A 13,177-nucleotide genomic window follows, 5' to 3' on the forward strand; every position below is an offset into this window, starting at 1 on the left:
GAAGAAAACTCCCCCAATATTGAAGAAATGACAAAGAAGGACAATGGGAGAAAGAAGATGAGAAAATTAGAGCATTAATTTAGAAGGTCAAACATCCTACTATTCATAGTTCCAGAAAGAGAAAGCAAAGAAATAAAGGGAAGGAAACTATTTTAAAGATTGTATTAGAAAATATCTGAGAACTGAAAGATATGAGTCTCCAGATTGAGAATGTCCATCAAAGGTCCAAAATGATGAATGAAAAAAAGATGCCACCAAGGTATATTCCTGTGACATTCAGACTCTTCACTGAAACTAAGTATTTAAGGCTTCCAAAGAGAGAGAGAGAAAAGAAACAGTCTCATACAAAGACTAGGCATAAGAAGGCATCATATTATACAACAGCAGCATCAAAAACTAGAAGAAAGTTCACCTTCAAAGAAATCCAGATAGAATTGACAAAATCAAAACCACAGCAGGAACATCCACAAACCTCTCTGTTTTGGCCAGATGAAGTAGACAAAAAATATTTTAAATTTGTAGATTACAGTAATATAATGTGTTTGATTTAATAACTAAACTTCATACTTTATATATTCTATAGATAGAAAACAAACATGTAGTTTTAGTTGCCATTGAATATCAAAAAGTTGATCATTCACTCCTGTAATCCCAGCACTTTGGGAGGCCAAGGCGGGCGGATCACGAGGCCAAGAGATCGAGACTATCCTGGCCAACATGGTGAAACCCTGTCTCTACTAAAAATACAAAAATTTGCTGGGCGTGGTGGCACACGCCTGTAGTCCCAGCTACTTGGGAGGCTGAGGCAGGAGAATCACTTGAACCCGGGAGGCAGAGGCTGCAGTGAGCCGAGATCTCACCACTGCACTCCAGCCTGGCAACAGAGTGAGACTCAGTCTCAAAAAAAAAAAAAAAAAAAAAAAAAAAAGTTGATCATGTACCAGGCAACAAAAAAAATGTCAGTACATTCCAAAGAAGTTGAAATTGTATAAGTCGGATGCTTTGGCTGTCCTAGGAGCATTTGCTAATAATCTCAGGAATCAAAGGGCTTGGGTTTAAATAGTCACGTGGGGATGGGAGGCAATGGTGTGGAGTTACATGAAGCAGGGACTCTTGAAGGCTACACTCTCAGTGAAAGACTAGAAAGCAAAATAAAGCAAAAGACACAAACGGACGAAAAAACAAACACAGAAATAGGGAAAACCACAGAAAAAAAGCCCATCTGCTTTGGCTTGTACGATGAGTGAGGAAGGCAAGTCTTTCCTGGAGATTCTTAGCTACGAGCCCGTCCGGATGTGAATCTGGGGTACACATGTACACTATCTTCGTGGTCTGGCAATTTCTCAGCCAAAACTGAACTCAGAATATGATTCTGAGCTGATAACATCTCCGAGGCAGTTGGCAAAAACAAATTCAGAATTTCTCTAGAAGGACAATTTTTCCACCCAGTTTTCCCACAGATAAAGCCCTAAGAAATATGAACTCATAATTGAAAAACAAGGAATTAAGCTACTGTGGGGAGGGGGTCAGTGAACCCAATAAACAGAAGGATTAGACTCCCAGTAATTATAGATAATGGAATTACACAAATCAGATTATAAAATAAAGATGTTTAGAATGAGTGAAGAAACAAAAGAATAAAACCACAAGGAAGGAACAGCATACTACTATTAAACAGGTCTGCCATTTTCATTGATTCTAAAACATGTTTTAACAGCTCTAAAATCAGGGAGTATTTTGTAACCAATGTGATAAGAGAGCATTGTCCATAGTTTAGGAAGCATTGTTTGTTTCTTAGTAGTATGTAAAATTGTGGTATGCCTTAAATTCAAGGAGATGGGGTCTTTAGACATATATCATGTTTAATTATATCAGAGTCAGAAACCATTAAAGGAAAATGGTAGATTTTGTTATGTCAAAATATAAAGCTATTTTAGGTTAAAAAAAGCATCAAAAGACAAACTGGGAAAAGTATTTCCAAAATTTATGACAAAGAAGGGGTTAATGTCCTCACACTATAAAATAGGATATTAGTATGAGATGAGAATATGAATAGGAAATATATGAATGAAGAAATAGAAATACAAGAAAGTATTCAGTTTTACTAATTGGTCATAAAGGAAACAAAATAATGAAAAGTTTGATCATCAAATTTGTGAAGATAAAAAAAATCAATCAATATGCGAATTGTACTGCAAAATTGGCACTCAAACACTACAATCAGATTGGAAGGAACTTGGTATTGACTTTCTAGAGGGCAATTTGGCAAAATATATAAAAAGGATGCCACCTGACTGGATGATTTCACTTCTAGGCATTCTTCTAAAAAGACATAACCATGATTTTTAGCACATATTTACCCCTAAGGAAATTGCTCACATGCTCGTAATGGGGAAAAATGAGAACTTACTTAAACGTCGTCTTAGAATTTATTATTAGAATTATTAGAATTATATAGGTATATGGAACCATCATATAATAAATACTGACATATACTTAATGACGCAAAACATATTTAATGACCAAAGCAAGGTCCCATCAAGACCTATTTACGAGGCTTTAGTACATTTTTGAGTAAAAAACATCAAGGTACAGACCAGTATGTAGTGTAGCTATCAATTAATCATCTTAAAATAGCTAGAAAAAAAGACTTGGGTGTTTACACCTGAAAATGTTAATATTCATCCTCTCCAGGGATTGCGACTACTGGTGAATGTACTTCTTGTGCTTTTTTATATTTTCCAAAATAAATAATGAAACTTTTGTTTATAGGTAAAAACATTATCTTGGCCAGGCACAGTGGCTCACACCTGTAATCCCAACACTTTGGGAGGCTGAAGTGGGTGGATCACGAGGTCAGGAGTTTGAGACCACCCTGGCCAACATGGTGAAACCCCGTCTCTACTAAAAATACAAAAATCAGCTGGGCATGGAAGCGCATGCCTGTAATCCCAGCTACTCAGGAGGCTGAGGCGGAAGAATCACTTGAACCAGGGAGTCAGAGGTTGTGGTGAGCCAAGATCGCGCCATTGCACTCCAGCCTGGTAACAGAGTGAGACTCTGTCTCAAAAAACAAACAAACAAACAAAACACAAAAAAACAAAAACATTATCTTAAAGGATAAAGAAATATAAGGGCTAAAAAGTGACCACTGGTTTTGGCAACATGGAGGTGACTTTGCCACAGTGGGACGCATGTAAACAGGTGGTCGTGGGTAGAAGAGTTATTGATAAGGGGCTGGAAACTCTTCTAGAAGTACCTTTCAAGGAGCTTGACTGAGAAGGGAAGGAAAGAGATGCAGTGGGTAGCTAGAGAGGTAGTTGGGTCATGGCAGAGTTTTTTTTTTTTTTTTTTGGCCTTTTTTTTTTTTTTTCTTTTAAGATGGAAAAGACCTGAGTGTATGTAGGCTAAGCGGAAGGAGCAGTGGAGAGGAAGAGGTCAAAGCTGGGGAGAGAGAACTGCAAACAGATAGAGAAGAGCCTGGAGGGGGTGGGTAAGGAAAGGGCTACATGATCCCAAGGATCCAGGTGAGGGGGAAGTCATGAGTTTGCTGTGGATCTAATCAGTGAGGATGCAGGGGTTATTCCAGAAGCACTTGGCCACCTGGGTATACAGACTGAGTAAGTGGCTTGACCTAAATCGGAGTGTCAGCCTGCTGGGTGGTGCACGGGAGTGAGGACATCAGTGAGAACACGGTTCACGCGCAGTGATGGGGCACCAAAGCCAAGCTGAGCGGGAAAGTGAAGTCCAGAGAGGCCATTGGGTAGAAAGGAAATGAATAGTCTTATGTCTGTATCAGTAAGTATCGGCCAGGCGTGGCGGCTCATGCCTGTAATCCCAGCACTTTGCCAAGGCAGGTGGATTGCCTGAGGTCAGGAGTTTGAGACCATCCTGGCCACCATGGTGAAACCCTGTCTCTACTAAAAATACAAAAATTAGCAGGGCATGATGGCGCATGATGGTGCACACCTGTAGTCCCAGCTACTCCAGAGGCTGAGGCAGGAGAATTGCTTGAACCTGGGAGGTGGAGGTTGCAGTGAGCCAAGATGGCACCACTGGACTCCAGCCTGGGCGACAGACTGAGACTCCGTCTCAAGAAAAAAAAAAAAAAAAAAGTATCGATATGCACAAAGGCAAAAGGGCAAAGGGCAAGGGGATTGAGAGAGCTGGTTTGACCTGGTCAAAGGTTGGGCTGTTGTTTAGGAGTCTGGCTGTGGTGTGGCGCCTGGGATGACAGGACGTAGGTGCATTTTGCAGTCATCTGGGTATGTCTTAGGTCCTCAAATGGTCAGCAGTTGGAGGGCAGGGCTTTGACTCTTAAAGTGCTTTCCTTATACCAGTGGGCACTCTGCACTTCAGACAGACTGACTGCAAAGCAGATTCCTTCTAACAGGAAGACCCATTCCAATAGCAACGGCTCAGAAAGGCTGGGAAGTCAGTTCCCTTCTCTAAATACCCTCCCCTCTGCACTCGCAGCCACCTGTCTCCCTTTCCCAGTCTACTCTGAGCTCCCGGCCACCTGTCTCCCTTTCCCAGTCTACTCTGAGCTCCCAGCTGGCTGTCTCCCTTTCCCAGTCTACTCTGAGCCCCCAGCCACCTGTCTCCCTTTCCCAGTCTACTCTGAGCTCCCGGCCACCTGTCTCCCTTTCCCAGTCTACTCTGAGCTCCCAGCCACCTGTCTCCCTTTCCCAGTCTACTCTGAGCTCCCAGCCACCTCTCCCTTTCCCAGTCTACTCCGAGCCCCCAGCCACCTGTCTCCCTTTCCCAGTCTACTCTGAGCTCCCAGCCACCTCTCCCTTTCCCAGTCTACTCCGAGCCCCCAGCCACCTGTCTCCCTTTCCCAGTCTACTCTGAGCTCCCAGCCACTTCTCCCTTTCCCAGTCTACTCCGAGCCCCCAGCCACCTCTCCCTTTCCCAGTCTACTCTGAGCTCCCAGCCACCTGTCTCCCTTTCCCAGTCTACTCTGAGCTCCCAGTAACCTGTCTCCCTTTCCCAGTCTACTCTGAGCCCCCGGCCAGCTGTCTCCCTTTCCCAGTCTACTCAGTACTTACAGAGAAGGACTTTCCCGCCAAGTTGGAGGACTTGACAACCTCTGTCACGCTGACATTCAGACACGAGTGGTCTGTGACAGGAGCAGCAGGCAGGGGGCAATGGCGAGACCCTGAAACTGAATGAGATTGGTGGGGCTGTAAATGGACCTCCAGGGAAGTAGGGGAGTTTGAGATTCTAGGTCTCAAGATCTCCATGAACCCATCTTCACACCCCCAGCCCTCTCACTCCTCCTTGGGCCCCCACTTCCTGAATCTGCTTGGTCCCAGCCAAGTTACGGTTCCTTCTCAATCATCCTTCTTCCTTCCCCGGTGAATCCGCAAGTTTCTATATCCTCAGGTCAGCGGCCATCACCAACCCAAATCCACACCCCCACCCTTTCATTATGTCCTCCTGCAACCCTTTTTAAAAGGAATAAAGTTCTAGAAGTTCTCTTGAACTTCCTGCAGCTCTTGGGCATGCAACAAATGAAAGAAGCACCTGCCCAGGGATATTGTGCAGGACAGAGGCTCCAAGTGGGTGAGGAGGGCAGTAGTGCCAACAGTTAGAGTGTTTCTTTTACTTCCTTTTTTTATTACAGTTTTTTTTGTATATATATATACACACACACACACACACATGTGTATATATACACACATATATGTACATATATATACACACACATATACATATATACACACATATACATGTGTATATATACACATATATATTATATACATATATTTTGAGACAATCTCCCTCTGTTGCCTAGGCTGGAGTGCAGTGGCATGATCTCGGTCACTGCAACCTCTGCCTCCTAGGTTCAAACGATTCTCCTGCCTCAGCCTCCCATGTAGCTGGGATTACAGGCGAGCACCATCACACGCAGCTAACTTTTTTTGTGTGTGTATTTTTAGTAGAGATGGGGTTGCTTAATAGTGTATAATGTGTCAAAAATCATTACTGTGTGCCTGCTGGTAGGCTTCATCCCTCCCTGCCGACTAAAGAGGGTTTGTAGAAGTCTGCTCCACCGAGGGTGGCATCATCAGACTGGTACTGATAGGGTCTAGAGTAGGGCTGGGAGTGGGGACAGTCTGTGAGAGAAATGGAAGGAATACAGTTTGAACAATAAGGGCTAACATGTATAGTTTACTGTATGCACACAAATTAGTAGCTACTTATTATCTCCATTTTAGAAAAAAAAAAACAGGTAGAAAGGACACAAGTCACACATCCAAGGTCACACAGATAGTCAGTGGCAAAGCTGGGGTGTGAGCCCTACCCATCTGGCTCTGGCCCCGCGCCCTTGACAACCTGCTCCTGAGCACCTCTAGGTTAAGAGCTACTGCCACGAGTACGCGTCTCCTTCATGGTGTTAAAGAGTTGCAGGGAAAGAGTGTCCTGCTGTGATGGAGTTTCGTATGTCATCATCCACGAATTCAACTTGCCTGGAAGCAATTTCATTAGGAAGTGATATAATTTCTTGAGTTTCTTCTTTGTGCCAGATGCTAAGGAAATTGTGACACTAGGATACCCACACATGAACACAAATGCATTATTGTCAGAAATCAGAAAGGTGTCATCATTGGAGTGCTAGCAAAGCCACAGTGGATTTCAGAGACGGAGTAAATACTCATGGTTGGAGAGGAGAGGAGGGATCAGAGTTGGCTTCCCCGTAAGCATTCCAGCCTGGCTCATGTGTATTTTCATTCCGTTTTTCTTCTGGAATATTCCAAATGTGTTCACTCATTTTTAAAACAAATTTTTTAGTGTAAAGTAGCATTTCCTTTATTCTCCAAATATTGATCAAGTATCTACTATATGCCAGGACATATCACGGACAAATGGAAAAGATGGCAAACCAGATATAATTCTGCCTGGGTGAATTTTCTTGTTTGCTCCAAAACGGTCTTCTACAAGCATCACTGGATAAACATCCCCTAAGTCTAGTCTGTTGAGAGTTGGCAATTCTAGGGGAGGTAGCGGTAAGGAACATAGGCTCTTGCATGAGAATACCTAGGTTTGAATTCCAGTTCTGATTCTTCCTCGCAGACGTGATGTTGGGTGCGTTATTCTCTTTCCTTCGGTTTCCTCTCTAGTAAAAAGTTGCTAATACTAATAATATCTATTTCCTGGGGTTCACATGTTTCACTGCCTGGCCTCTGGTGCATGTTTGCAATGTTAGTAATCCATATTGCCATCCTTTGCATTATTCTAGGAGACCAGGGAGCTCACAATATGAGCTAATTTTTATAATTTACTATATGCACATAAATTGGCATCTGCTATTGTCTCCATTTTTTTTTTTTGGAATGACATTCAAAGTCCAAAATTTTCACACAAAAGACAACTAGCCCTGCAGGCCCAGTTCTGTGGCAGGAGGCCAACTGTAACCCCTCCCTGTAGTCCTCCACCTTCCAGCTATGTCTCACCAGGCTGCTGAGGCTCAAGCCGGCGACCAGTGCTAGAGTCTGGGGGACCCCACAGCAAGCAGCTTGAAGGCAGTCACCAAGCCCTGGACCTGGCTCCAGTTCCGTGACTGGGAGGGCTCCCCCTTCTCCTGCCACTCTGCCCTCTCCCCAGCATTGCCCTTCTCATCTCTTGTCTCTTTCTTTGCTCTGCATTCCCCGTTCCTCACCTTCTGTATCGCTGGCTGGAATGGCCTTCAGGACCACCCCAGTGGCCCGCAGGGAAACAGTGACCTCTTGGGGCCGGTGGCTGAGCAAGGCCTGGGGAGGGGGATCAAGGAACAGGTGGAGGTCCTCAGGACATACCCTTTCCCCACGCATCCCCACATCCACAGTCTTGCCTCTCTCCCCTGTTTTCCACCCCTGCCATGAGCGTCTTTTTTTTTTTTTCTTTTGAGCTGGGGGTCTCACTATGTTGCCCAGGCTGGTCTTGAACTCCTGGGCTCAGGTGATCCTCCTGCCTCAGCCTCCCAAAAGGCTGGGATTACAGGCATGAGCCACTGTGCCAGACCCTGTTTTGTCTATGTCACTACGGTCCCATAAGGGCTAGCAGATAAAGGTTTACAGCACTCCCAGCCCTAGAAGTATGTTCAGCCTTCCAGACCCCAAAGAATAAATTTCCAGTGAAATCAGTTCAAGCATCTGGCCAGCTAGCGAGGAAGATATTTTTTAACAAGGAGTCAGGCCCCTTGTTCTTTAAATCAGATCACCTCCTAGGTCTACATGTAAGGCCAACTTAACCCACTCATCCCTGCAAAACTCCCTGAAGGCTGGGAACTCTGCAGGCAGCTTCAAGAAAAGAGGTAGAAGCTTCCTTTGGCTCTGTCTGCTTCCCTGCTTGTCCTCGAGGCCCGCTCTCTCCAGCTGTACCTCTTGGCCACCTACTGACCACGCCCATGCACGCTGACCTTCTGGTAGCACAGGGAGAGCTCCGCCCCTGGGCCCTCGGCCACGCCTCTCCTCCTGGGTGAAAAGCCATCTGTGGGGAGATGAGAAGAGGCTTGGGGTAGAGGTTCCCAGCCCTCTCGCCCTGACTTCCCCACCTCTCTGAGGGCAGGAGCTGAGCTGCTGGGTTTACCCATCCCTCCATCTCCCTGGATGGAAAGGCGACACCTCAGGGGGCCAGGCTGCCTTTCAGTCTTTCGGGGGTTGGAGGGGATCAAGGGCAGCCTTGGCATTCGGTAGAGGTAGGGAACAGAGCAGGGACGAACACTGAGGGTGTGGGGGTCCAGGCATCATCAGGTGAGAGGGGAGAGGATGAGAGTCTGGAGAAGCTGAGTCAGGATGACCTTTGGGAAAAGGGAGGCAGATGCTTACCTTTGGGGAATTTAGAATCTTGGATCTTCACCTTCAGCTCAATGAGGAAGATGTCCTCGGTAGGGTCTTGGCTCAGGTCACTGAAGAAGATCTGGAGAGAGGAAGGGAGGGTGGCATTTCCTGGTGTGATTTCCAAATCACTCTATCCCTGATTTCTAGGGATCCAGGGCCATGGAGAACCCTTCCACATAAAGAAGACCTACTTCTTGGATTTGAGGTCTTGAAATTAATAACGATCTGATTCATTTAGAGATGAAGGAGGTAACGTTAATAACCAAGAGAGTCTGGGTGTGTTCCTGATTTGTGGCCTGATAACCAGTGCTTCCCCTGAGCCTGGGTATTTAATCTGTGGGGTCCTGGGATCCCTTGGAGCCTTCAGTGGGATGATTACCTTGACTGTGTAGATCTGGAAATAGATGGGTTGGGTGCCCATGCGGATGTAGTAGGTGATGACATCTAGGATGAAGGGGTCCACAGTCTGGGATGAGTCCAGGGAAGGAGGCTGTGAGGGAGACAGGGAATGTCTTCACCATCTCCCCCAAGGCCACTGTGGGAGATGCCATTTTATTCAGAGAGAAACTCCAAGCCCCTACATCTCTGGGATGCACTAACCCAGTGCATCCTTCAACACATTCCAAACCTTTCCTACCACTGAATTTCCACTCCCAATCAAAATATTCCTGTCCAGAGCCCTGCCTCCCTAGGGAATCTAATTTCAGTTCTACAGAGACTACTGAGCACTGCTATGTGTGAGGCACTGTGCTAAGTGACTGGGGGAGACAAGATGCTAGAGAGTGAAGCTAATGAGAGAGCCAGGACTGGGTTCTAGGCTTGGATGGGCTACTTGCCATTGGCCAGGCAGGTGTGGGCAAGTTATTCAAACTCGTTGAGGCCTGAATGTCCTTCTAGAGAAAGTGAGAGGTTGAACCAGATGATCTGATGTCTCTTTCAGCTCTGGTGGTCCCTGCATCTATTAATAAACTAATTGGCTGGGCACGGTGGCTCACGCCTGTAATCCCAACACTTTGGGAGGCTGAGGCGAGAGGGTCACCTGAGGTCGGGAGTTCGAGACCAGCCTAACCAACATGGAGAAACCTCATCTCTACCAAAAATACAAAATTAGCCAGGCGTGGTGGCGCATGCCTGTAATCCCAGCTACTTGGGAGGCTAAGGCAGGAGAATTGCTTGAACCCAGGAGGCGGAGGTTGTGGTGAGCCAAGATTGTGCCATCGCACTCCAGCCTGGGCAACAAGAGTGAAACTCCATCTTAAAATAAAATAAAATAATTCAGGTTTGCGTGTCATTGGGAATGGACTATGCATCTTGTCTTCTAGTCCTTCCCTGGTCCCATATGATGATACAGCATAGTGACTGGGTTTTCAGAACATCTACATGGAATGTGATAGTGTCAGGGCTAGAAGGAAGCTCAGAGTTGATCTCATCCAACTCATATCCGGTCCTGTAAGAGCTCTTCTGACTCTCACATCTGGCGTACTGAAATATTGTTCCTTTCAAAAGGGTCACACTGAGGAGCTATGAACGTATTCTAATAATGCTGTCATTGCTCACAATGTTTCTGGTCTCTTCATATGGCAATTGCTTTTGGAGTAAGCATAGGGCCTTTCAAATTGTTAAGTACAAGGAGAAAGGGAAACCCAAAATCTTACAGTGTCCTGGCAGAGAAAAATAGCTACTAGCAAAGGAGAACCAATGGGGCCTGCATCAAATGTTTCCACTGTAATATCCTCCAAGTTTCAAGGAAAAAGTATTTTAATACCCAGCTAAATGGTCTCTGTGTGTATGCAAAGACATTTTCCGATAAGGTATAATCCAGAAAATGTGCATCCCTAAATCTCCTTATTTGAATAAAATATGTAAGAAGACACCCCCATCAATCAAATGATAAAGCAAAATGGAGAGCTCAGTAAAGTGGCAAGTTAAAAAACAGACATGTAAAAGTGGTAAATTAATGTTACATTTTTTTACTGCAGTTTTTAAAACTAAAATAAATATGTATAAATCAATAGCTTCCTTTTAGCTTCAGCCACTACCCATATAATGGGATAAAGATAGCATTTGCAATAGTAAGAAACACTATCACACACGAGTAATAAATTTAGTGAGAATTGGACAGAAGCTGTATGATGCAAACTTTACACTTATACCGAGGGATATATAAGGACACTTTGACAAATGAAGAGCTATACCATGCTCCTAGAGAGAAAAACTCAATATGCTAAAGATTCTAATTCTCCCCAAATTTCAATTGAAATCCAATAGGATTAAAAATAATAACAAAAACAAAACTTGGAATTCTAAAGTTTATCAGGAAGATAAATAAATAGGCATATTCTGAAAAGTTTTGAAAAAGAAGAATAATGGGGTAGGCAGGCTTCTATAGTCAGATATTAAAATATCAAAAGGCTAATTTGTACAGAAATGAATAAATCAATGAGAGAGTACGTAGGTACTAAATACTTACAAGCACATGTAAGGATCATGTACTACATACAAGCACATGTAAGTATCATGTACTAAATACAGGCACATGTAAGTATTTAGCAAATGATAAAAGTGGCATTTCAAATTGCTGCGGCAAGATGGTTTATGCAAAATAGCTTTAGGACAACTTGCTCAACATTTGGAAAAAATAAAATGACATACTTCACACTAAACACTAAAATTAATTGCAGATAGGCAATTAATTAAATGTAAAAATCGAGACATGGAAAGTGTTAGAGTAAATTATCAGTGAACATTTATTTAAGCTTTTGAAAGCATGACTCCAAAGGCAGAAACTGTAAAGAATAAAAGTGGTATGTCTGACGACATCCAAGTATTAAACTTCTGCAAGTCAAAAAGTGGATAGGCAAGTTACAACCGTGGGAAAAAAATTCGCAACATATGTGACGACAAAAAGGGTAGAATTGTCTTACTATATAAAAGCCCTTTCGAATCAGTAAAAGATGAGTTCCCTCTCCACTGCCAGCCACGGTTGGGATATGGCAGCTGGGTTTGTGGTTAGGAGAGGGTGCTCTGGAGTCAAGCTGCCTGGTTCCAAGTGGCACTCCACCACTCACTTTGTGACTTCAGGCAAGATACTTACTCTCTTTGTGCCTCAGTTGTTTGATCTGTAAAATTGGGCTATGGTGACAATAGTACCGACCAACAGGGGCACCTGCCTCTGGGCTACTGTGGGAATTACATGAGCTGCCCTGTGTGTAAGTGTTTAGAACAGTGCCCGGTGCAGCATAAGTGCTCAGGAAACATCAGCTATTACAATCATAGAAAAATGATTCATTCCACTATAAAGACACATGCACACGTATGTTTATTGCAGCACTATTTACAATAGCAAAGACTTGGAACCAGCTCAAACGCCCATCAATGATAGACAGGATAAAGAAATTGTGGCACATATACACCATGGAATACTATGCAGCCATAAAAAAGAATGAGGTAATGTCCTTTTCAGGGACATGGTGAAGCTGGAAGCCATCATTCTCAGCAAACTAACATAGGAACAGAAAACCAAACACCTCATGTTCTCACTCATAAGTGGGAACTGAACAATGAGAACACATGGACACAGGGAGGGGAACATCACACACTGGGGCCCGTCTGGGGGTGGGGACAAGGGGAGGGAGAGCATTAGGACAAATACCTAATGCATGTAGGCCTTAAAACCTAGATGAGAGGTTGATAGGTGCAGCAAACCACCATGGCACATGTATACCTATGTAACAAACCTGCATGTTCTGCACATGTATCCCAGAACTTGAAGTAAAACAAAAATAAATGAATAAATTGTTAAAAACAAAGAAAAAGATCACAGGAAGCTCACACAAGAAGGAATATAACTGCCCTACACACTTATGAAAGAATATTTTACTTGATCTTTTCCACGGTGGTCTGGTCCAAAGTAAGTGCCTGGTAAGTGTTCCGAGTGAGTTCAAAGCCACTAGCTGGTTAGGGCCCCTCTCTCGAATTCCCTTCCTGCCTCATCCCACCCAACTCTTAAGGTCAAGGGTCAAGTACAGCAGCGAAAAGATAGCCCCCCCCTCACCCCCATTTCACCCTCGCTGCCCACTTGGGCTCCTCCGTTCTCCCCTCTGCCCAGACCCCGCTCCCCTCCCTCTCTCCCTCCCAGGTACCCTCACCCTCCCCTACCATCTCAGCCAGCTTGTGGATGGCGGGGCACAGCGTGTTGACGTTGCTCTGGTACCACGGGTCTGCGCGGCCCAGGAACGTAGCCAGCTCTCCCAGCTCTGGCTGCCTGGATGCTGCAGGCTTCTGGGGGAAAGGGGATAGGGCAGACCCCGTCAGGCCCTCTCTCCAGCTCTGCCTTCCAGCTGCCATCAGCC

The 13,177-nt window shown here is 44.7% G+C and overlaps 1 protein-coding gene across 11 annotated transcripts in view; it reads right to left on the reverse strand.

The window, feature by feature from the left end:
* PIK3R6 (phosphoinositide-3-kinase regulatory subunit 6) overlaps positions 1-13,177 on the reverse strand; it is a 67,617-nt gene that overhangs the window by 12,262 nt on the left and 42,178 nt on the right. For 7 of the 11 annotated variants that reach the window (XM_015118586.3, XM_077970338.1, XM_077970337.1 and 4 more), the window contains 6 exons: positions 12,984-13,106; positions 9,205-9,315; positions 8,814-8,904; positions 8,405-8,475; positions 7,667-7,757; positions 5,052-5,167 (listed from right to left, as the gene is read on the reverse strand). In XM_015118586.3, the coding sequence (XP_014974072.1) occupies positions 5,052-5,167; positions 7,667-7,757; positions 8,405-8,475; positions 8,814-8,904; positions 9,205-9,315; positions 12,984-13,106 (603 nt within the window). Of the gene's footprint in view, positions 1-3,345; positions 4,637-4,751; positions 5,168-7,666; positions 7,758-8,404; positions 8,476-8,813; positions 8,905-9,204; positions 9,316-12,983; positions 13,107-13,177 lie in introns of those variants that run through there. The other 4 variants (XM_077970340.1, XM_077970341.1, XM_077970339.1 and 1 more) reach the window with 2 other exon arrangements.

This window comes from Macaca mulatta, chromosome 16, assembly GCF_049350105.2.
Source record: "Macaca mulatta isolate MMU2019108-1 chromosome 16, T2T-MMU8v2.0, whole genome shotgun sequence".
In the NCBI taxonomy this organism is placed as follows: Eukaryota; Metazoa; Chordata; class Mammalia; order Primates; family Cercopithecidae; genus Macaca; species Macaca mulatta.